The 21266-nt window shown below is 48.7% G+C and overlaps 2 protein-coding genes across 4 annotated transcripts in view; both read right to left on the bottom strand.

Moving 5' to 3' along the window:
* Hm13 (histocompatibility minor 13) overlaps window positions 1-21266 on the bottom strand; it is a 35474-nt gene that overhangs the window by 9243 nt on the left and 4965 nt on the right. For all 3 annotated transcript variants that reach the window (XM_032904438.1, XM_032904440.1, XM_032904439.1), the window contains exons 2-10: window positions 17909-18007; window positions 14940-15022; window positions 9659-9747; window positions 6980-7065; window positions 6763-6888; window positions 5894-5951; window positions 3952-4035; window positions 1234-1270; window positions 255-357 (exon numbers count right to left, since the gene is read on the bottom strand). In XM_032904438.1, the coding sequence (XP_032760329.1) occupies window positions 255-357; window positions 1234-1270; window positions 3952-4035; window positions 5894-5951; window positions 6763-6888; window positions 6980-7065; window positions 9659-9747; window positions 14940-15022; window positions 17909-18007 (765 nt within the window). The remainder of the gene's footprint in view (window positions 1-254; window positions 358-1233; window positions 1271-3951; window positions 4036-5893; window positions 5952-6762; window positions 6889-6979; window positions 7066-9658; window positions 9748-14939; window positions 15023-17908; window positions 18008-21266) is intronic.
* On the bottom strand, window positions 7829-9065 carry LOC116902125 (malignant T-cell-amplified sequence 2). Its single transcript, XM_032904441.1, has one exon. It carries the CDS (start codon window positions 8505-8507, stop codon window positions 7962-7964), a length of 546 nt encoding a protein of 181 aa, XP_032760332.1. The 5' UTR covers window positions 8508-9065; the 3' UTR covers window positions 7829-7961.

Genomic DNA, 21266 nt, shown 5'->3' with positions numbered 1-21266 from the left:
TAGGGGTGACAGGCAGAAACCAGGCGGAGAGCTCTGGCAAAATGTCTGCTCTCCCAGTGAAGACAGTGGTGTGCTGAGAATGCCTAGAGCAGCAGCTGCCCTACTGCCACAAGTCAAAGAGCCAAAAAGCCACTGTTTGCTGCCACCACAGGGTCCTGACTTCTGGGCTGCTTGTGCATATGACAGAGCGACTCACTGTAAGGTCTGTACTGTCGGGGGAGCACTCTAGACACCGCGAGGGACGCGCTGCTCACCTGGGCGTGCTTGAAGATGTGCATGATGAAGATGGTGAGACCCAGGCCGAAGATGTATGCAGCGAAGCTGGTGTAGAAGTAGGTGTGGGTGTTCTTCTTCAGGCTGCGGGAAGGTGGAAGAGGAGGTTAGAGGAGGCACATTCTGTCTGCAAAGACTGGAGCTGCATATGTGTTGATGTGGAGTCTCTGCTAGGAGCCTGGACAGCCGTGCACCCTGTACTTCCCTGAGCTATGTCTCTGTCGGTAAGTTACTTTTCTTCTTCCATGTTCAGTTTATACCTTTGCCAAAATGGGAAAGCCATAAGGCCATTTGTAAATAACAAATGTAAAAATCTAGAAATGACTCTAAGAGTTTTAGCCAGCGCAAATCTCTTAGGGGAAAACCAGGCTGGCCCTAGGTTATCCCCACAGAATGTAGGTTTGGGGCAAGGCCCAGGGAGTCTGACTGTTGGGGACTGAGTCGGGCACTGTGCGTGCTTGGCAAGTGTTCCTTTGAGCTCCAGTCCAGCCTTAAGTTTAGATTCTACAACAGCCTGTAAACAGTCCAAGGAGGGAGAGCGCAGGGAACAGCTAGACCTGAACACAGTGGCCCAAGTACAGCCTGACAAAGAGTGGCTGCAGCTGGCTTTCCCCAAAGCCACCGAGGTCAGCCTGTGCTCAGCGCGCTCCCTGAATTGGCACAGCAGACCGGAGAGGGAACTCTTGCTTACCACCATGGAATGAGGTTGAGGCTGACAAGGTCAGACTGGCCTCCAAGGGCACAGGGCTACAAACACCAATCTCAACTAAAAGGATCTTTCCCCCTTGGCAGCGGCGGGAGGGTGGGGGTGGACTTCAAACTTCATTCAGGTGGAATGAGAATTTCTCTGGCAGGACATGGGTGGAGGTCCCTTTTCTGAGCTCCTGAAAGCTGGAGAATGCTGGAGAAGCCAGGCCAGGCCAGGCCAGGCCAGGCCAGGCCAGGCCTTCCGGTGCTTACCTGATGTCGAAACGGAGCAGCAAGGCGATGAAGATCCCTGAGGGGAAAGGCACAGTTAGAAGGCCAGGACTGGGGTGGAGGTGGGGACATGGAGTGGGGTACCCGACTGATGGACCGGACTGGCCCACCTCCAGCACCTTATTATCACAATGGGCCGTCTAAACACCGAGTGTCCCACTGACCAGGCACAGTGTAGACCAAGTAAAGCCACAGCTCCTAGAGCTCAGCCAAGGGGGCAGGACAGTAGGAGAACGACACCAGTCATGACAGATTCCGGCAGGATACCCAATCTAGGCCTGTCCTAACTGAAAGATGGACGTCTCGTGATATAAAAGGTGGACTGCAGTGGGCCCTAGTCTGAAGAGGGCTTCACAGAGGGTGACACAGGCCAGGGAAGGAAAGCAGGTTCTGAGGAACTAGCACGGTAAATGTGGAGCAGGAGGGAGACAGCGCAGAATGGCCATGCAGCAGGCCCAGGTCTCCATTCTGAGAAAGGAACACAACACGCTGGGAGAATTCTGGGAGGAGAACCACCTAAACAGATCTAGAAAGAGCCCTGTGGCTGCCGCCTGGTAGGAGGTGGAGGACTGGAGCTAGAGGCAGTCCACTGGGAAGTACCACAGAAGCCCAGGAATGCAAACTCTGTCCCTTAGCACCCGACCTACACTTCAAAACAAAGTCCAGATGCCCCAGAATCCAGAGTCCCTGAGACACAGCTAGCCAGTGCAACCTGTGTGCCACACACACATCCTTAATGGACCTCCCTCCTCACGGGCCTTTCAGGCTCACCCAGGACAGGGTCTAAGTCTCACTTAGCTGAGGACAACCTCTCAAGAGCTGAAACATTCTGTGTCCATCAAAAGCATCAACTACCAATCATGATCAATAGATATATTTACAGTGCTGCCTTTGGAACCCAGGCCCACTATTGTGCACGCCAGGCAAGGGCTCTACCATTGAGTTATGCTCCCCACCTCACATCATCAATTTTAAAGAAGGAAATGAGTCGTCCTCTGAGCACTGTGAGAGGAGAGATGGGTGGAGAAAGCTGACCAGAGCTGCCTTTTCCACAGTGTTTGGGGCTCAGCGCCCCCTGGTGCCTCACACTGGTAACAGCTCTCCAACTAAAGCAGAGGCAGAGGCTCTGCTAAAACTATTAACTGCTGGCACCTGAGGGGTTTCCAACACACTGCTCTCTGGCCTAGAAGATTCGGAGACGTGTATAGATGCTGGAGTAACTAATACGGAGAGGATGTATGTACTCCTAAAGCCCAGAACCAAACACACCAAGTCAATAGTGGGCATCTGTCTGTAAGGCAGTGGTTCTCAACTATGGGCCACAATCCCTTTGGTGTCAAATGACCCTTTCACAGGGGTCACCTAAGACCATTGGAAAATACAGCTGTTTACAATTCATAACAGCAGCAACATTACAGTTATGAAAAATAGCAATGAAAATAATTTGGTGGTTTGGGGTCACCACAAGATGAGGAACTTTATTAGCAGTTGAGAACCACTGATGTAAGGCACTGGTCCTAGGGGTGGGTTTCCATCATTCTCCTTAAAAACAGTTCTGGCCACCAAGCCAGGCATCGAGCTAGGAGGAACACAGGACCACATTCTAGGACCACAATCTGTTCTGCCCCTGGTTGTCGTCACCACCATCACCATCACCATCACCACCACCACCATCACCACCACCACCACCACTACCACCCCCCCACCACCACCACCCCCACCACTGAGATGTCTCTATCCACTGCCAGGGGGCTTAGAATTAATCTTTAAAAAAAAAAAAAATTCATGTGCATTGTTATTTTGCCTGCACACACGAGTGTCTCTCTCTCTCTCTCTCTCTCTCTCTCTCTCTCTCTCTCTGTCTGTGTGTGTGTGTGTGTGTGTGTGTGTGTGTGTGTGTGTGTGTCTGTGTCCATTCGTGTCGGATCCTCTGGAACTGGAGTTAAGTTGTGAGCCGCCACGAGTGCTGAGAATTGAATCTGGGTATTCTGAAGAGCCATCTCTCCAGTCCCACTTTTTTCTTCTTTAATAAGAGTCCCATGTTGAGCAGCTAACCAAGGCTAATTCGGAATTCCCTGTGCCTGGGGTTACTGGGGCTAAAGGCACATGTCATCATCTCCTACTACGGGAATCAGATCTCTCCCATGTTAATTACCTGGGAAGCAAGTCCCTGTTGACTTTGGTATTGTATACTGTGGGGAATTGGGGGAGAGGTGTGTGGGATATGTCAAACCCAATCTCTTAGACAAGCGGAATCATTTCTTTGGGCCTGTTTCTTTAACCTGGAATACAGAAATTCCATCTATTCACCCTGTAGAATCAGAGGCCCACTGCTGAGGGCAGTGTGACTTTCTATCCATCCTTTAGAGGAACTAGGTTGGACAGATCCCAGACAGGCGAGTAGGGAGAGGGCCACAGATAAGGACACAGTTTCAATTGCTTCACCCCTTGACCTTTAGACTAAGGCCTGGCAGGCTTTTTCTCCCATAAGCAGAGCTCCCTCCAGGTTGGCCATATATGTTCAGGCCATTCTTATGTTAAAGAAACCTGCCGTACACCACCAAACCACAAACACGCACTGAGGGAGAATCTGACCTTGCTCATTCCCAATAGGTAAGGCTAGCTTCCCAGTTAGTCCTAAAACTCTGACATACCAAGCATCTCTCCAACCCTCCACCACCGTCCACTCCCAGCAATTACCTGGGATGACAATGTCTCCAAGTCCCAGCATGGCAAAGTTGTCTGCTTCAAGACCCTTCTCCAGCAGATCCTGAGGGAACACCACTGCAGGGAGAGGCAGGGGCGAGATGGGAAGGGTCAGAGAGAACTCTGCTTCCCCAGCCTCCAGCCCTGTGAAGTAGGACTCAAACATATTTGTGCTTTGGGTGTGCAGGGAGATGACAGGGTGCACACAGGATGAAATGGCAGCTCTTACAGCAAGGAGGACTCTGGGATCACCTAGCCACAGGTTTCCTTCATCCCTGTCTTTCCTTCCAGGTGCCATGGGACCAAGCCAGGGCTGCCATGATTGGACAGACCACCACGCATCTCTCAAGGTCACCTCACCCTCTTTTTCTCTGAAACCACCCCGTAAGGTCCTTGAGCTTGGATATCTCAGGTGATTCAGGGTCATCTAGGGTTGAGACTCCACGTTCATCTGCGTTCTCCATCTACCTTGCTGGAGCACAGCAGTTTGCTTTTGAGACAGACCTGGCTATGAAGTCCAAACTGGCTTTGAACTTTCATTCTTCTCAAGTACCAGGATTTCATTCCTGCATGTTCAGCCAAAGAAACCAATGCTTTAATTTTTTAAAGATTATTTATTTTTATATGTGTTGGTGTTTTGGCTGCATGTATGCCTGAAGGTGCTAGATCCCCTAGAATTGGAGCTCGACAGTTGCGAGCTGTCATGCAGGTGCTGGGAATTGAACCCTGGGTCCTCTGGAAGAACAGCCAGTGCTCTTAACTGCTGAGCCATATCTTTTTTTTGGGGCGGGAGGGGTGGTGCTGGAGATTGAATCCAAGTCCTACCGGTGAGCACTTCACTACTGGCCACACCTACAGCCCCCTAACATGACCTGACCAGTGAAGCACGAAGGAAGCCTCCCCAGTGCCCTTGGGGGTGGCAGGGGTGGGGTGAGGTGCACCCCTTCTCGAGGAAAGAGAAACAGAATCCTCCTTCTCTGCCTCTGGACATGTCCGGGTGAGGAGTCAGTGCTGGAATTGTGGTGGTTCTCGGGGACCATGGGAGGCTGAGCTTAAGCATACTGGGAATGGTAGGGTGGGAAGGCAGAAGTAACCTCGGTTTTGGTGATTTTAGAACGGCATCCCATCCTTGAGCTCATCTACCCAGGCTTACTGTAACTGAGATAACAAAAATGTCTCCTTGTTTATTTAGGCCCTGAAATCTCAGTACTTTGGAGGCAGAAGCATCAGGATCAGAGGCTCAAGTCACCTCAGGCACACAGTGAGTTAGTTCTAGGATTGCTTTGGCTACCTGAAATGCACCTCAACAAACACCCAAAGAAACTCTCCTTCTTCAAAGACATTGGTACTTAAGGTTTTTCATTTTCTCTTGGGTGGGAGTTGAAACAGGGTTTCTCTGTGCAGACCTGGCCAGCCTTATCTACAGAGTGAGTTCTAGGAACTCTGCAGACCAGGCTGGCCTTCAACTCAGAGATCTACCTGCCTCTGCCTCCCAAGTGTTGGGATTAAAGGCCTGTGCCAGCACACCCAGCTACCGCTGGCTTTTCTAATACTGTTATATAAACACCAGTCACTGTAAAGAGCAGCACCGAGGTGTGGTGCAGACACCAAGAGTTGGTAGACAAACAGCACCTGGCAGTCAGGGAGCAAGGGAACCCCAGTGTGGTGCAGTGAACGTGGAGGCCCTGCAGGCCCTGTGATACTAAGCACCTTGCCCATGTTTGTTCCCGTTCCTATATATTTCATGCCACATGAAGTCATGACCAAGTGGCCCATGGCCAGGGTCTGTGAGGAAGTCTGAGTTCAAGAAAAGAGACAAGAAAAAAGATCAACGAAGAGGAAATAAAGAGGCCCTGACACCAGTGATGTAACATCAGCAATGATGACCCAACTGGGTAGAGAGGAGGATGGCTTGGATGTGAGAGTGGTCACTTACATTTTATTGGTGCCTCAAAGGACTTGGCCACAGTCACCATCACGTTGGTGCCAAATACCTGGAAGGAGAAGACATGAGTCTAAAGGGGGAGCGGGTGGGTAAGAAGAGGCTCCCTAGGCTTCTAAATGCAGTACTGCGGAGGCATAAGAGAGTTGAGCAAGGAACTGGGAGAGCCCACTGCAGACCTGACTGATATTGAAGTGGCCCTTCATGTGGTTCTGGGCAAAAGAAAACGTGAAGGAGAAAGACTCTAACTGGCCCAAGCAGCTAGATTCCACCAGGTGGCGGTGGCACAAGTCTTTAATCCCAGCATTTGGGAGGTAAAGACAGTTGGATCCCTGAGTTGGAGGCTAGCATGGTCTGCAGGGCAAGCTCCAGGACAGCCAGACTGTTACAGAGAGAAATCATGTCTTGAAACACTACCACCACCTCCAAAAGAAGAGAGACAGAAAGACTAAGACCATAGGTAGCATTCATTCAAAGAGGTCTTCTGGAGCTAGGGAAAGGATGCTCCAGTTAGACAAATCTCAGACCCTTTTCAGCAGTACCTCAGAAAAGTGAGTATACAGCCAGAGCACAACTAACCTTTGTCCTTTTTGCTGGGCCATTCACCAGCATCCACCACTACTCTCCAAATGTCCCTGAACCTCAACTCAATTGCCCCAGAGACACAGGATTAAGCAGTTTCCCTGGAAAGACCACCTGAGGGTATCTGAAGGCACTAGGTTCTCTGGATTTATAGATGGACCAAAAATAGACCTGTTTTGGGGGACAAAACTTCTATCAGACTGCCACTTGCACCAGAGATTCAGGGAAGCCAGGAAGCGGCGGACCCTCTGAGCTGGACGTCATGTCCCTGCCTGACTCACCCAGAAGATGTCATAGATGAAGAGTCCTCCAAGCAGAATACAGCCAGTGCTCACGTTGTTCAGGTGCAGGAGCTCTACCCCATTAAGGGAGAAGGCCAGGCCAAACAGGTTGTTGGCAATCCAATGCTGAAGAAAGGTGGGAGTGAGACCAGCTTGCTGTGTCCCATCCTGCCCTATCACCCCAACCTCCCCTTCTGAGCAGACTCTGACTACTTACCTTCCTTAGAAGGTACCAGACACCAACGACGCTGCTTAGGCCCAGGCACACCAGGTCCTTAGTGTCAAACTCATAGTTGATGATCTCTGGGCAGAGAGGCCAGGTAAGTCCACTCCCCAGAGCGAGCCTGTCCCCCCAACCTGTCAGCCCTTGGATGGAGGAGGGCATGGCTGTTGGCATGGTCAGACAGGCCCATGGGCTCAGCCTTGGCTTGGTTAGACTGGTGGGGGGAATTAGGATGGGGAAAACTCACTGGAGCCATCTCCAACCCCTCAACTTTCTGGAGGGGGAACATCAGCCCAGATCAAATGTAGGATGTTAGAGTCATAAGCTCTGCCACCTGATGCTGGGTGTCCCTGTGAAGGCAGTGCCTTCTTAGGAGTTTGTTTCCCTATCTGTAAAAGGTCAACAGTACCTTCCTCATGAGGGTAAGGAGTAAGTAAGGCTGTTCTTACAATGCCCTCATCACAGTGCCCGGAACACAGTGGGTTCCCAACTAATGGTACTTTTACCAAGCTCAGAACAGCTCAAGATTTTAGGAAATCAAGTGAATTGCTGGCAATGCTTCACAAGCACAGGAAGGAGGAAAGAGACAGAGATGTAGAAAAGAGGCAAGAGGGAATCTCAAAGGCTGCTCTCATCAGGAGCACCTTGGTAGAGACCCTGATGTCAGACCCACTCTGGATGCTTCCGAATTCCCTAATAAGGAAGCTCAGAGAGGTGGTGGAGACTGCCCTAGGCCAGAGTTCGGCCACTTTTGTCAGGACTCCGGCCACTTTTGTCAGACTCCACAGTGCAGCAAGCTGCTTGTTTCCCAATTTCTGCTCTCTTATGGTTACAACACCCCGATTTTGTTTTTTTAAGGCATCTTGAATTTATTCAGCACAACCACAGAGGTATTGTCTTCATGATGTCACATACAGACACACACACAGATACAACACAATATTTATATTTAGCTCAAGTGTATTGCGTCTAAGGCTCACTTATATGTCTTCATGTGCCACAGCCCGTCATTTAGATAATGGATATTCTCAATGCCGATCCCCTTGTTGATCTTCTCAATGTCTGCTGCTGCCATCTTCATGACTCCGACACACAGGGCATGCTCTTTCCCTTCTGCCATGACCGCCACGATGGTATCTACTGCAGCAGTGTAGAGCTTCGCTCCAGGAGATGTTAAACCCGGACACATGATATTTGCACCACTGAGCACAAATTTGATGGCTCCTTTGTCGACCTGCTGGTGTGGCAGGATAAACGGGTATTTGTGAAGTAATCTTAGCGTTGGATAAAAAGGTCCTTTTCTCTGCCTGAAAAACAGTAATTCTCCGTTGACTGTAAGGATTTCCATGTGTTCATGGCATCTCACTATTTTGACGGGATCTTTCTTAGGCATGATTTGATTAAGCCACGGCTCGATACCTGGAAACTGCTCAGTCAGTTGGCTCTTAATACCCTTAATAACGGAAGTTTTCAGTTGGATGCAGTTGGACACACTTTCTTTCTCGTCAAATTTCTTGAACATGATCTTGGTGAAGGGGTACCGACAGGTAAGAGAGCTGAGGCGAAGCGCGGATCGCTGACCGTCCGAGTCCGTGGTCTACAGGAAGGATGGCACCGGCATCCGTGCCGGCCGTTGTCGCTAACCGGAAGATGGTCCGACAGATTGCGCTTTACGGCTGTGCAAAACCAATGACTTCCGCTCTACTGACCACCCACCACGTTTCCTCTGACCCCCACGTGGTTGCCCCACCGGTTCTTCTTCCGACTTCCGGCTCTTCTCCGGATTTCCGATTGCAAGAAGGGCGGGGTCTGGACCGGAAAATGCGTCAGAGCATCCAAATCTAAGGATGGACAACCACTTCGGGTTCGGACTGGACATGCGCCAAGCTGCGGCACAAACCTCTCGCGGCACACTTCTCGCGGCACTATACGGCTCCCCCCCCCGGAGCTCGCGAGCCAATTGGAATGTTCCTGTCTTCCCTCAGACTGCGGGATGGTTGCTATCCTAGATGTCTCCGGAAGGTCCCCCGAGTATTATAAAGCTTCGGAACCCTGAAGGGCTTTACGGTTGGTTGTTAAAAAAACAGGCATGCCCAAAAAAAAAAAAAAAAAAAAAAAAATCCAGTATTTATTTGGCAAAGATGTACTTGACGCAGAGATGAATCATATCAATGTTTTGGGGACAATGCAGAATGAGTTTGGCAACCAGGAGAGAATGGAATACATTCCACAGGCATTTCATTTCATGTGTGTGAATTATCTTCCATTTGGTCCAAGCCATTGTTATTCTTGTCACCTTGTTTGATCCGCACGGTAACATACGTATCTTCGCAGTTATCTCTTTGAAAGCTTGTGTGAAACAATCATGATAGCCACGCTAAGAGCTGTCTGGTACGGCTTTAACTAGGGGGCTTATATGAGCCAGGCACTGTGCTGAATGTTTTCTGCTTATTGTTTACTCCCTAACAGAAGAAGGTAAGGTACTAAATTATTTTTATTTTACAGATGGGGTAACAAACATCCAGATTCCCATATCTAGGTGGTGGCAAAGCTGGGCTATGAACCAGGGCCATAAGAATTGAGTTTCTCCTTTAGTACTGGTTTCTTTGGAAGACCCAGCATTGGAGAAAGAAAAGGGGGAGACATACTTCAGGGGAAGCGGGCAGCACTGACCTTCCTTGTTTTCCCCAGAGCCCTGAGTGAAGAGCAGCTGATACTGGCGATTTGGGAAGTTGGCTGGAAAAAACTTATTCATGAAGGGGCTGAAAAGAAAGACAAAGCAGGTCGGCAAACTCAGCCCCTACAGATGACCCCAGCTCTGGCAGTCCCCACTAATACTTATTTTGGTTGATAACCTGCAAATACCCTTTGGTGCCTTGGTAGGTACACTGTTCCCACTCTAGAGATTTGTAGTCTATCAGAGGATGACTTGACCAATGTCACACGGGCAGCCAGGATCTGAACTGAGATTCAAACTGAGGATTCTGAACTTCTAGTGATTTGTTTCATGTATTGGCAAAGTAGACATAAAACTTGGTCTGAAAAATTTGGGGGAAGAATCAGAATTTCCAAGTGTGGCCCATGTGCCTCCTGTATCTGCCTGTTTTGTCCCAGATTCTGTCAGTTCCATGATACTGATCAGACAACAGAATTTGGGTTTTTACAAATGTAGCTGAAATCTACCAGCCGGGTGAGCCACAGCCCCCAGGGTGGGAACATCTTCAGTTTTATGCCTATTATGAGGTCTCTGTTACTCAGGATGAGCCTAACTTTAAAAACATTTTTACCTAGGCAAGGCAGGGAACGGAGGGGTTTTTTCCCAGATTACATTAGAGCCAGTTGAGCAAACCAAGGCCTCTTGGTTGTGGGTGTGAGTGTTGCAGTCCTGTCTCCCTGGGCTTTGGTTTCCTTACCTATGTGTGTGAGAAGCTTTTTGCCTGTTTCAAAGAAGTCTGTGAAGATGAAATGAAGCAGGAAAGATGTCCAGCTCAACGCTGGCCTGTAGCAGGGATGTTTAAGAACATATGTCATAGAAGACATCCCAGAATGGTTTCCCAACTAAGAAGAGAACCAGGGAAGGTTTGGAAATATCTAGGTCACAATGGATAAGAGAGATGCCCCCCCGCCCCCGCTGTGGCTTGGAGAATATGAATTTAAGAACTACCTCTGGGCCCCAGTTTCCATTTGTTAAACAACTGATGCTTTGCAGGCTGTGTGAAGTGATTGGTAAATGAGTATCACAGGCAAAGAGGCAGGCACAGGGCTCACAGTGGGCATTCATGGAAGGCAGAAGCAGCCAGGATGGCCAAAGCTGGGTGCTCAGTTTGCTGAATCTCTTTTGAGGGAGGGCGAAGGCATGGTACATGTGCAGACACAAGCAGAGGCAGAGAGCGGTTTGAGGAGCTAAAGCACTCACCCTGCCTAGCCTCTTAGGAATTTGGGGTTTCATTTTAACCAGCAGAGTAGACTGGAGACACGATTCCTAGGTTCAAGTCTTATCTTTGCCACTTCTCAGAACTGTGACCTTGGCAAAGTTACTCAACTGCTCCAGGCAGTTCTTTCCACATCTGAGTTAGTAGATACCTTATTACAATCACCATTGTAATATCTCTCAGAGGATTATTGTTTGTGCTAAGATGGAGTCTCTTATTCACAGCTCAGACTGGCCTCAACTTCGCAATGATCCTTCTGTTTCTATCTCCTGAGTGCTGGATTACAGGAAACCCAAGTCCGATACTCTCAGGGACTGTGAAGAGGACTAAGCTAATACTTGGTATTTTATGAGTTCATCTGCAGCTTCCACTTTAAGTGTTAAATGTCTGTGCTGATTTCTGCATGTATGCTACACCACTGTGCCACACATTTAGGCCTTAATCATTCTGAAATAGTTTCACTCAGTTGCTCAGGCTGGCCTCCATTTTTTAATCCTCATGTTTTAATCCCTCTAAGCTGGGATCACAGGCAAGCGCTGAGGAAAAGGGTTGCTGTAAGATACAACACAGAAAAGGACTCACATGATGTAACTGGTGTGAATCTGTGAACCTGAGGGCCAGGGCCCTGTCTCGTTCACTGGCCTATTCTGAATGCACTTTTACTTCATGCACAGTGTTTTGTGGACTCTCCATCACTCAGAAGAAACTTAAAGTTCATTGTTTCCTGCTGAGAAATGTTCTGGTGCCTTCACCTCTGGGGGTAGACAATGAGGGCTAATGAAACTGGTGATGTGCCCTGTTCTCCAGAGGTGGAAGCCTGGGGCTTTTTCTCTGTGGGCCACTTGAGTAGGGCAAGAGCTCAGCCACAGGTGATAAAAATAGGCCAAGATTGCTTTGGCAGATGTGTGGAATCTGGCTGGGTTGGAGTTTTGGTGACTGTATTATGTGAAGGCAAGATGTCCCCTGCCTGTCCCCAAATACTGTGAGCTGTGGTCTGGTCTGAGTGGGGTGGCAACAGAGGTGGAGGAATTTAGGTGTGGCCTGGGCCAGCATGGCCTGGGATTTGGCTCTTACAATCTTTAGCAGGCATTTTAGAGAGATGTGGAGAGGTGAGTCTGTTTTCTCCAAATTCTCTCTTCCCCTTAACTGTGGCTACAAAGCGATAAAGAATTCTAGTATTGTGGTCAGACAGCCTGGCGACCAAACTTCTTTGCTTTTATTAACTGTGAATCTTGGAAAAGCCATAGTAATTCTTTTGAACCTCAACTTCCTTGTCTCATACCCTCAGACCTTCTGGTACAAATCAGAGGAAGGTCTGACTTATGGATATAAACAGCTCATGGAAACTCTTAAACACTGTAGTTTTCTTAACCAAAAGACTCGAGAAAACACACCTCCAGTGAGTAAGAGTCAGTTTAATTTTTGGATCAACACTCTTAAAAAAACAAAACAAAACAAAACAAAAAACCCCAAAAAACCACGATTAACTTATATCCCCCCTTGTAATAAAATTTGTTGTGAATTTCTTTCTCATGGTAACCTTACGCCTCAGTCTCTCAGGTTCCTGGGTGCCACAGCAGATTACTAGTGTTCTGAATTTTGTTAAGAAAATGACTCATGACTGGGGATGTGGGTCAGTGCTAGACCACATGGCTAACCTATGGGTGGCCCTAGGTTAATTCCTAACACCAAAGAAAAAGCAGAAAACAAAACTTAGGGCTGGGAAGCTAGGAAGAAGAAACTGCCTAAGAATGTACAAGGCCCCAAGTCCAACACCCAACACAGAAGACAACCAAACCAGCTTCTACCTACAAGTTTACCATGTACCACATGCTGTTTCATACACTATCTCATAGAACTTAATGTAGCTAAGGATGAGCCTGGGCTCCTGCTCCTCCCCGTCTCTGCATCCCAGTACTAGGATCAGAGTCCTGAGCCCACACATGAAGCTTCTACGTGTGCGCCCCTACCCCCTTTTTTCGAGACAGGGTTTCACAGTATAGAGCTGCTGGTGATTTGCCTGCCTCTGCCTCCTGAGTACTAGGGTTAGAGGTGTGTGGTGCTGCCTGGCTTCCCGCGGAGTTAACTGCTGACTTTTGTTTGTGGTGCTAGGATCAAACCCAGGGCTTTATTTACCCTTACTAGGCAAGTGCTTCACTAAGCTCTGTTCCCAGGAGATGGTTGGCTTTATTTTGTGTTGGTAATAGCAATCGGTAACATTCCTGAATTGGTTAGAGGGCAGAGAGACAATTGGCTATTCTGAGACATGTGGACCTCAACAGTTTGTGGGCAGTGGGATATAGGGCTGCTGGGATACTGTGAAATAATCAGCTCTCAAGCATATGCCCTTAATGGTGCTTTCAAAGAACATGCTCTCCCGAGTGGTGAAGCTAGGCTATGGGAAGAACAGGGAAGACGGCTCTGGCCAGACTCGGAGTCCTCATTGGCGTGAAAAGGAAGGAAACCCAGGGTTTCAAGGCGATGACTCCTATCCTTGCCTCAGGTCCTCATGAGTGCTGACCTGCCATTCTTGCAGGTAATCCTCTGAGAAGGGCGGCAGTATTTTCAACGCAGCTAGAGAAGGTTCTACAGGTGAAAATGGTTCTAGATTTACTACGAGGCCCATAGCTAAATCCCAGCTATGTAACACCGGGCCGATCCTGAGCTCACTGTGGGCCTGCTAAGACTTCAAGGTGTGCGGAGACAGCAGCAGCCCATTCGACACTTCCTGTTTTTAGAAGGCTTTGTATACTATGGACCGATACTTGGAGGCCAGGCCTACATTTGAGATCACACTGCCTGCCTCCATCCTGCCAGCTTACCTGGAGGAATAAGTCTCACTGTTCCTTGGTGCACATTCCGTGCTCACATCATGTAGCTCTAAATACTCTAAAAAGAGCCTGAAATTGGTTCTTTAATGTACAGAGACCATCTAGCTCCTGATCTGGCACCTCCTTCTACCTCTTCCAGGTTTCCTACCTCTCAAACCTGAGTTCAAGTTGTGTTCCTTCCCTTGGGCAACTTTTCCTGGCCACTCCTCAGTCTGTCTGTGGACTACTGCTAACATGCAGACAGGAATGGGCTGGATGCTTTTTATTGTCCATGCCAAGGATAAGACTCTTACTTGGTGATGTGAAAAAGTACCAACAGAGTTTACGTGTGCAGGCTAGCTCTGCAGAGTGAAGGTGGCCAATGGCCCCTTGTTTCCATGATACTGTCCCAAATCATTTATGCCTGATGTGAGCAACTGGGTCTGAGCAGAGTGGCCTGTGTCCACAGACCTGGGCTTCCACCCTCATTTTGCTGTTTACCAGCTGTGTGATCTGACTGAATGTCTTAATCTAACTTCAGCTTCACTAACTTACCCAGGAGCAACACCCAGAGTTAAGGTGTCTAACAGGTGATCATAGCAGTCCTAACAAAGGACAGCTGTACTTATTGACGGAGAGACATTTTGTACACGAAAGGCACCAGACCAGTTTTAAAAAAAAAATAAAACAAAAAAAACCCCACACACAACCCACAACTTTGAGGGACTAAAGTCAGATAGGTTAACATGGAGTACAGAGGCTGGATTTAAGGCCAGGCAGTCACGTTCAGGGCCTGCCCTCTAACCCTCTGCAGGTAGGTGCCTATCCCATGAGGAACCAAGCCTAGTACTTGTAAGTGGTCCTGATATGACACACATCAGCACTGTGATGACTCTCTGACACTCCTGCCTATGTTTTCTCTAAGACTAGGTCTTATATGGTAGCCTAGGAACTTGCCTCAGCATCTTGAGTACTAAGAGCCACCATACATACATAGCCTTGCACATCCTTATAAGGAGTCTGTGGCCCTGAGAAGTTCTGGGCTCCATCCTAGGTCGCATATAGTGCCAACATGAGGGGAAGATTCCCTTAGATTTTATAGGCAGGATTTAAACCTGGCTTTGAATGACACAAAAGATCACGTTCCCATCCAAGACCCTGTACTGGCTCCTGAGAAGCAGCTTCAAGGGCTGTGGAGAGATGCCTTCTGACCTGATGGTGTGGGACAGGGCCAGGATCCCCAGCACGAAGAAATACATGGACAGCAAGAGGTTGATGTACTCCTGGGAGAACAGCTGAGGAGGAAATACAAAAAGAAGCAAGTCAGGGTTACCAAAGCCTGAAGAATATCCTGGAGGTTGGTCTCATTCTGTCCCTCTGCAGTTAGGGGCAGTCAGGACGAATTTCAGACTCCAGGACCTCCATTTTCACAGCTATGGTGAAGAGCAGTACCTCAGGTCCCACCTTGATGGGTTCTATGAAAAAGTGTCTAGATGCTTACACATGTGATTTCATTGGAGGAGGGCAATTACTATGTGTGCCTAAGGCCTTAGATGGCAGTTCCAGAGGAATAGAAGAGTCTGAAATCAAACCCAAGAGCAGTGTCAGAACCACAGAATTTGTTCTTCAATGGTTCTCCCAGCTCAAACGTCCAGGAGCCCTTTTGAAGCGGCCCCCAGGTCCTCCAGCATGATAGTTTTGAAATAACTACACACTGTGTGCTCCACTCTTCCTATTGACTCTTTGAGTGACACCTTCCCATGCCTGCAATGGCAGCTGTAAGTTGGGACACCAGGCCCTGACAGCCGCTTCATCTTATCATTGCAGGTCAAACAGAAACAGTCTGCCACAATGCTCCAAAGCTAGCTTCCTTCTGGAGCTTGGGAAGGCTGTGCTGAACTGATCTGTGCCTGTTGCAGCGCCTCTGCTACACTGGTCACCAAGTTCTCTTAAACGTGGGTGTAGGGCCCACACGACTTGAGAAGACTCAGTTATCTGCTGAACGTGAGTCTGATCATGTCGCTCTCCCTCCAAGCCTTTGTGCGCTGTTCCCTAGTGGGAAGAAGGGCTTGACCACCTCTGGATGGAGTCTGTAAATCACTCTGCCCTGCATACACACTGCCAGTTTCACCCATGGCAGAGCAGACTCATTCCCCTTCCTAGGCATCCTGGGGGTGTGTTCTTGAGCTGATGAGACAGCTTTCTTTCCCCCTTACCTAGGCCACTCCAACTCTGCCTTCATCAGCTTCCAGCACTGAGAAGCTTTACTCAGGGAACTGGTTGACCCTTGCCTAACAATTTGGCTGCATTTCCTGACTGTCTACTATGTGTAGAGCACTGTGCCAAATACTAGCCACACAATGAGGAGTAAGGCAACTTCAGAGTTCATATGCAACGGGAGAGAAAGAATTGCAAACAATGCTGGGGGCCAAGGCAGTGCCAGGTTCTGCAATACCATGACAGAGAGCCCAGGGAGAAGGGGTCCTGCATGAGCCAGCAGAGGGAGCACTGTGCCCTGGTCTAGAGGCCTGGGGACTGAGGAGAAGCAAGAGTCCTGCCTGTGGACTGGATGTGCAGAGAGGTGTTGGAAAGGGTAGGAACAAAGGGACTTGTTCCTGGCTGAGCAGGTGGGTGGGTATGAGATGGGTTCTGGCAGGAGGAGCTTGCAATGGCCTGATTCCATGCTTTACACTTAATCTGCGAGACTGGTGTATGTCTTCACCATTTCACAAGACGCTTTTGGGTTTTATTTGACTCGTAGACTAGTGGAACTAAGTTTGGTGGCAGTCAGTGGTCACAGAACCCAATGGGAAGGTAAACACCTTGGAGGGCAGTTTGATGCTATCTGGGGTGAGGCGCAGTTCAGTGGTACAAAAATGTGCTTGGCACGATAATGCCTCGGTTCTCTGCAGTTCCACTGCTGCCACCAGTACTACCCACAAAGGGATCTGGCATTGTCCATCTGACTGCAAACGGAGACCCTGTTTGACTTAGAATCTTACTGCATACTTGAGGAAGACATATTTGTGCACCAAAGTATTTTGTGCCACACTGTGGAATGAACATACTCATATTCACCATGAATGAATTGCTAGCAGTGCCACTATGAGAAGCCAACACTGGGCCCGAGCCCCTGGGGTGCATGAAACAACCAGGCACATCTGATTGTGTTAGTACAGGGCAACCAAGCAACTCACAGAGCCCTCCAGCCCTTAAATAGTTAACGTCATCTAGGACTACCAGTACAGATTCTCAAGAAACTACGGGAGAGGATGTGGCTTGTTGTACCTTTCCTTAGGTTGAAGAACACAAACAGACAGACTGGTTTGGTTACTGTGTTAGTAATGGAATCTAGGGCCTTGTATTCTATGACTAAGCTACACTCCCAGCCTTGAAAAAAATTAGTCATTTAAAGAACTTTGCAATTGCAAATTAAAGCTATTCTTGACTAATTTTCAACAAACAGAATGAGTTTGTGATATACTAGTAAAAACATGAAGAGTTTAACACTTTGCTTCTGATGCCAAGGCACATTTACCGAAAGCCTGAAGGGAGTCACAGCATACAATGACTACCCTGTTGTGGGACCTGCTTCTCTCTCAACAGCCTCTTCTGTGTAAGGAATGCTAAGTGTCCAGTGTCCATTACTTTCACACTCAGAGAACAGTATGTATACGTGGAGAGCAGAACAGGCTTACGGTGCACTTAGCTACATGAGAAAATGCTCATGGTATTTTCAAGGGGAAGTGACCTCTACAGATGAGCTACACTGTGTGGCCACAGCTATGGAGAGAGCATGGGAGGACCATGGAAGACACACCTCTGAGGGGAACTGGGCATGGACCTGGAAGTTGGGTTTTGTTTCTCTTTTTTTAACTTTTCTCTGTTTGCCAAGTTTTCAACATTGAGCCTGGTTAACTTTTATTGGGGAAATAAACCTCAATTTAAAAACAAAAAATAAACAAAGGTGATCAGTGTGGCCGAGGTATGTCTGCATCAAAAGCTCACTCAGACCAGCCCAATGCAAGGAGACAGAAGTGGTACAAGAAAGAGTACAACGCTGGGGAGACAGAGGGCTGCTGGAGGGAAAGGGAGCAAACACCAGCCCTGGCTTCTGCCGCATGCCTCACTTTTGATGCTGTTTCCATGCAGAAAAGTTATCTAGGTAGCAAAGGACTTACTTTGAAAAAGAGGTAGAGCCCCAAGAGTGTGCAGCTGGCGATGATGGGGAAGCGGGCAGCGTCTCGGCTGGTGATGGTTTCTGGCATGTCCGAAGAGCTCTGGAGAGAGAGGGAAGGGGCAGCTGAGCCACCATGGCTCCTGGAACACGAGGCTTCAGCAGTCATCGGTCTCCCTTCGTGCTGGTGCACTTTGATATCTCGGGGATTCCCACATTCCCTGTCTCGAGGCTTTAGCTAATGCTAATTCCTCTGCTTATGATGACAGCTGTTATTATAATTGGCAAAAATTTGGCATGAGAGCCGACAAAAGATAAAATATTTACACAAAAAAGAACTGAATGTTAAGCACAGCACCTCAGTGCTGTGAGTATGAGAAGTAAGTGAAACCGGAGTAACAGTGTAGCATGCGGATTACACCAGTTTTACAGAATTTAAGTCAGTCTTGTGGAATACACTCCTACACTTGTACTAAAAACATGGGCTTGGTGCTACACCTTCAACCCCACTCAGGAGGCAGACGTAGGGCCTCGGTGAATTCAAGGCCAACCTGGTCTACATAGTGAGAATCTATTCTAAACCCAAAGCAAAACAAAAGCCCAAATCTTTATTGCTTTTAGGGAGCCAGTCCACACCCCGTTGGGAAGCCCTTCAGACGGCCGTATTCAACCCCCTTTTCCAGAGATGGGTGGATGTTCTTGCAACGGACCTGCTGTCTGGTCTCCTTCGGCCTCCTGATTGGTTGGCCTACAGGTGTGCACTGCGGCACTTGGCTCTTCTAGTTTCTATGACAGCACCTAAAGTCCTAGCAACGCCAGATTAGACTCCTGATCTAATAGCTCTCTTAACAGGAGCCGGTCTCATCACAGCACTGGAGGTTCCTATCATGGTATCCGCCCTGTGAACGAGGTCTCGGCATTCCTTCAAGAGAGCCCCTCCAGCAGCTGTGGAGTCTCACTAACAATTTGGCTCATCAAAAACATTAGGAAAGCATGACAGGAGGGCGGCTATATGGAGAGAAAGACTGAATCTGAGGAGCTCTTGTGTGCCAAAGCACAAGACTGCAAAATGCCAAGGAGCCGGCAGCTAGGCAGCAAGCCTGTGAAATGACCAGAAAAGGAGCCTTAGAAGACAGATGTGCACAAAGCCTGGGGAAGGTTACTTGGTGGGATGTAGAAGGTAAGTTTACATAAGCCCAATGACACAGGGAGCACGTGCCTAGGGGATCATGTTTAGATGTGTGAATGTGTGTTTTAATGGGTGCATGTGTATACCCCTTTTACAGAGACAGGGCCTCTCACTTGAACCCACAGGACCTCAATTTGGATAGTCGGGCTAGACGGCTTGTTTGAGGGGTCTTGTTTAAATGCTGGGATTAGAGGTGGCCTGCCACATGCCCCACTGATGAGATCTGAACTCTCGTCCTCACTCTTGTGGACAAGTGCATTACTGACTCACTTCCTCAGCACTAATCCTTATCCTTTAAAACTTTCTGTGGCAGTGGGGAGTGAATCTGGAGCCTCACCACAGCTCGGCAAGCACTCGACTTCTGAGATCGACAGCCTGTATGGTGACAGAGGTTCAGACCATGTGTCAGGATTTCATTTCTGATCTTCCTGAACGGTAAAGTTCATGCTTTGTAGCATACCAACCTGACAAGCCATGGGTAAGTGAAGGCCAACAGGTTTTTCTGAAAAGATAATTGGTGATATATGCCAAAAACCTCACATTTGGCCAAACAATTCCAAGTCTGGGAACCTTCCCTACAGATAGTCATGGTTCTGAGTCTCAGTTATTCCTCTGCCAAAAAGGGCGACAGACTTCAGCTTTACTTACCTCAAAATGGGTGTGTGTGTATACGTACACGCGTGCTTGCTCGTGCGCGCACATGTGTGCTGAGAGGCTGAAGACTAAGACACATATGGGGCATGAGAAAAGGCAAACTAAAACTGTGTGAAGTAAACAGGAGGGTCCTTAACATGTTCCCCCATGCCACCCACAGGGCTGAGGGGCTGCCCAGGCTGCAAGGTAGGCTCCCCACTTTGAATACCTCCATGGGTGGCCAGAAGGGATAGAAGCATGGGCAATCCCGACCGGGAGGCCCAGTTTCTTTCCTTCTTTCCCCTGCCAGTCCGTGGCTTCTGCTTTTGGTAGCAGTGTGATAACACTTGGGTGGCACCTCGCTACCATGCACCTCCAAACCAGAATACATTTTCCGTGTAGCAGCAGTATGGGCACAAAATCAACAGGACAGCTCCTATCTCAGTGAGTCCCCAGGCAAGTGGGCTGCAATCCTGACAGCTTAAATAGCCTGCCACAATGCAGTGTGATGTGGGGTAATGCAGACACACGTGCTTATCCATGGGATGAAGGCCAAACAGTTAGAGCTTGCCCTGAGGCCAGGAAGCCTAGCAGACTCATTTCCTTGACTGCAAAATCAGGACTCCAGTGTTTGCAGTGGAGTCATTACTGAAGTCTATGTGCTATTTCTACCGGTATGTACAAGGAATCACGGGTAAGCCAGCTCTATTTCTGCAGCGAAGTAATTGCCACAGGTGGCTAGAGCAGATGCCATTTAAAGCCTTGACAGACAGTTTCAGGGTCTGGAATGCAACGGAGGACCAATAAAGGCCAACTGTGTGGAGGTGTTTGCTCTGTGTACACAGTGGAGCAGTTCTCAGGCAGACTGCACAGAGAGGCTCGGGGCTCGAAAGCACATTCAGGGCTTTGTGGCTTCCCTACAAACCAGTGCTATGGCTCATTTCCACAAATTCCTTTCAGTTTAGCCTGGTCCCAGGGCAGGAAGAAGCTTCATGTTATTCGATGACAAACCAAGGTTGGACAGATGCTTCACCAAACAGAGGAATCTGGTCTCCTCTGTGGGTGTCTATTATAAATACCTCACGCTTCAGTGTTGAGTCAGAGTGGAGCCTTGTGATCTGACTGGTAGTAATACAAGAAGGAGAGCATTTACTGAGCCCTTTTTATGTGCCAGGCAGTGTCCCAGGGCCCCTGCCCGAGCAGGTACTTCCTTAATTCATTAAAAATGAGGCTCGTGGTTAGGGATTTAGCTCAGTGGTAGAGCGCTTGCCTAGCAAGTGCAAGGCCCTGAGTTCGGTCCCCAGCTCCGGAAAAAAAAAAAAAAAAAAACCAACAACAACAAAAAAATGAGGCTCGAAGAAGCAGAGTATTTTGCTTAGTATGACACAGATGGTGAGTGGCTAAGCCAGGGATCAAACCCAGGTAAGCTGGTGGCCTCACCCCTCTCTATTAGCAGACCTCTACCGTTCCTCTCTGGAGAGGAAAGGCTTCTGTTGGCAGCCTGATGATGCCAAAGAGGCCTGTGGCTTCCCCAAGACTC

Source organism: Rattus rattus, chromosome 5 (genome assembly GCF_011064425.1).
Source record: "Rattus rattus isolate New Zealand chromosome 5, Rrattus_CSIRO_v1, whole genome shotgun sequence".
Lineage (NCBI taxonomy): Eukaryota > Metazoa > Chordata > Mammalia > Rodentia > Muridae > Rattus > Rattus rattus.
The sequence above is the reverse complement of the archived record's forward strand: the minus strand, read 5'-3'. Positions and strand labels throughout refer to the sequence as shown.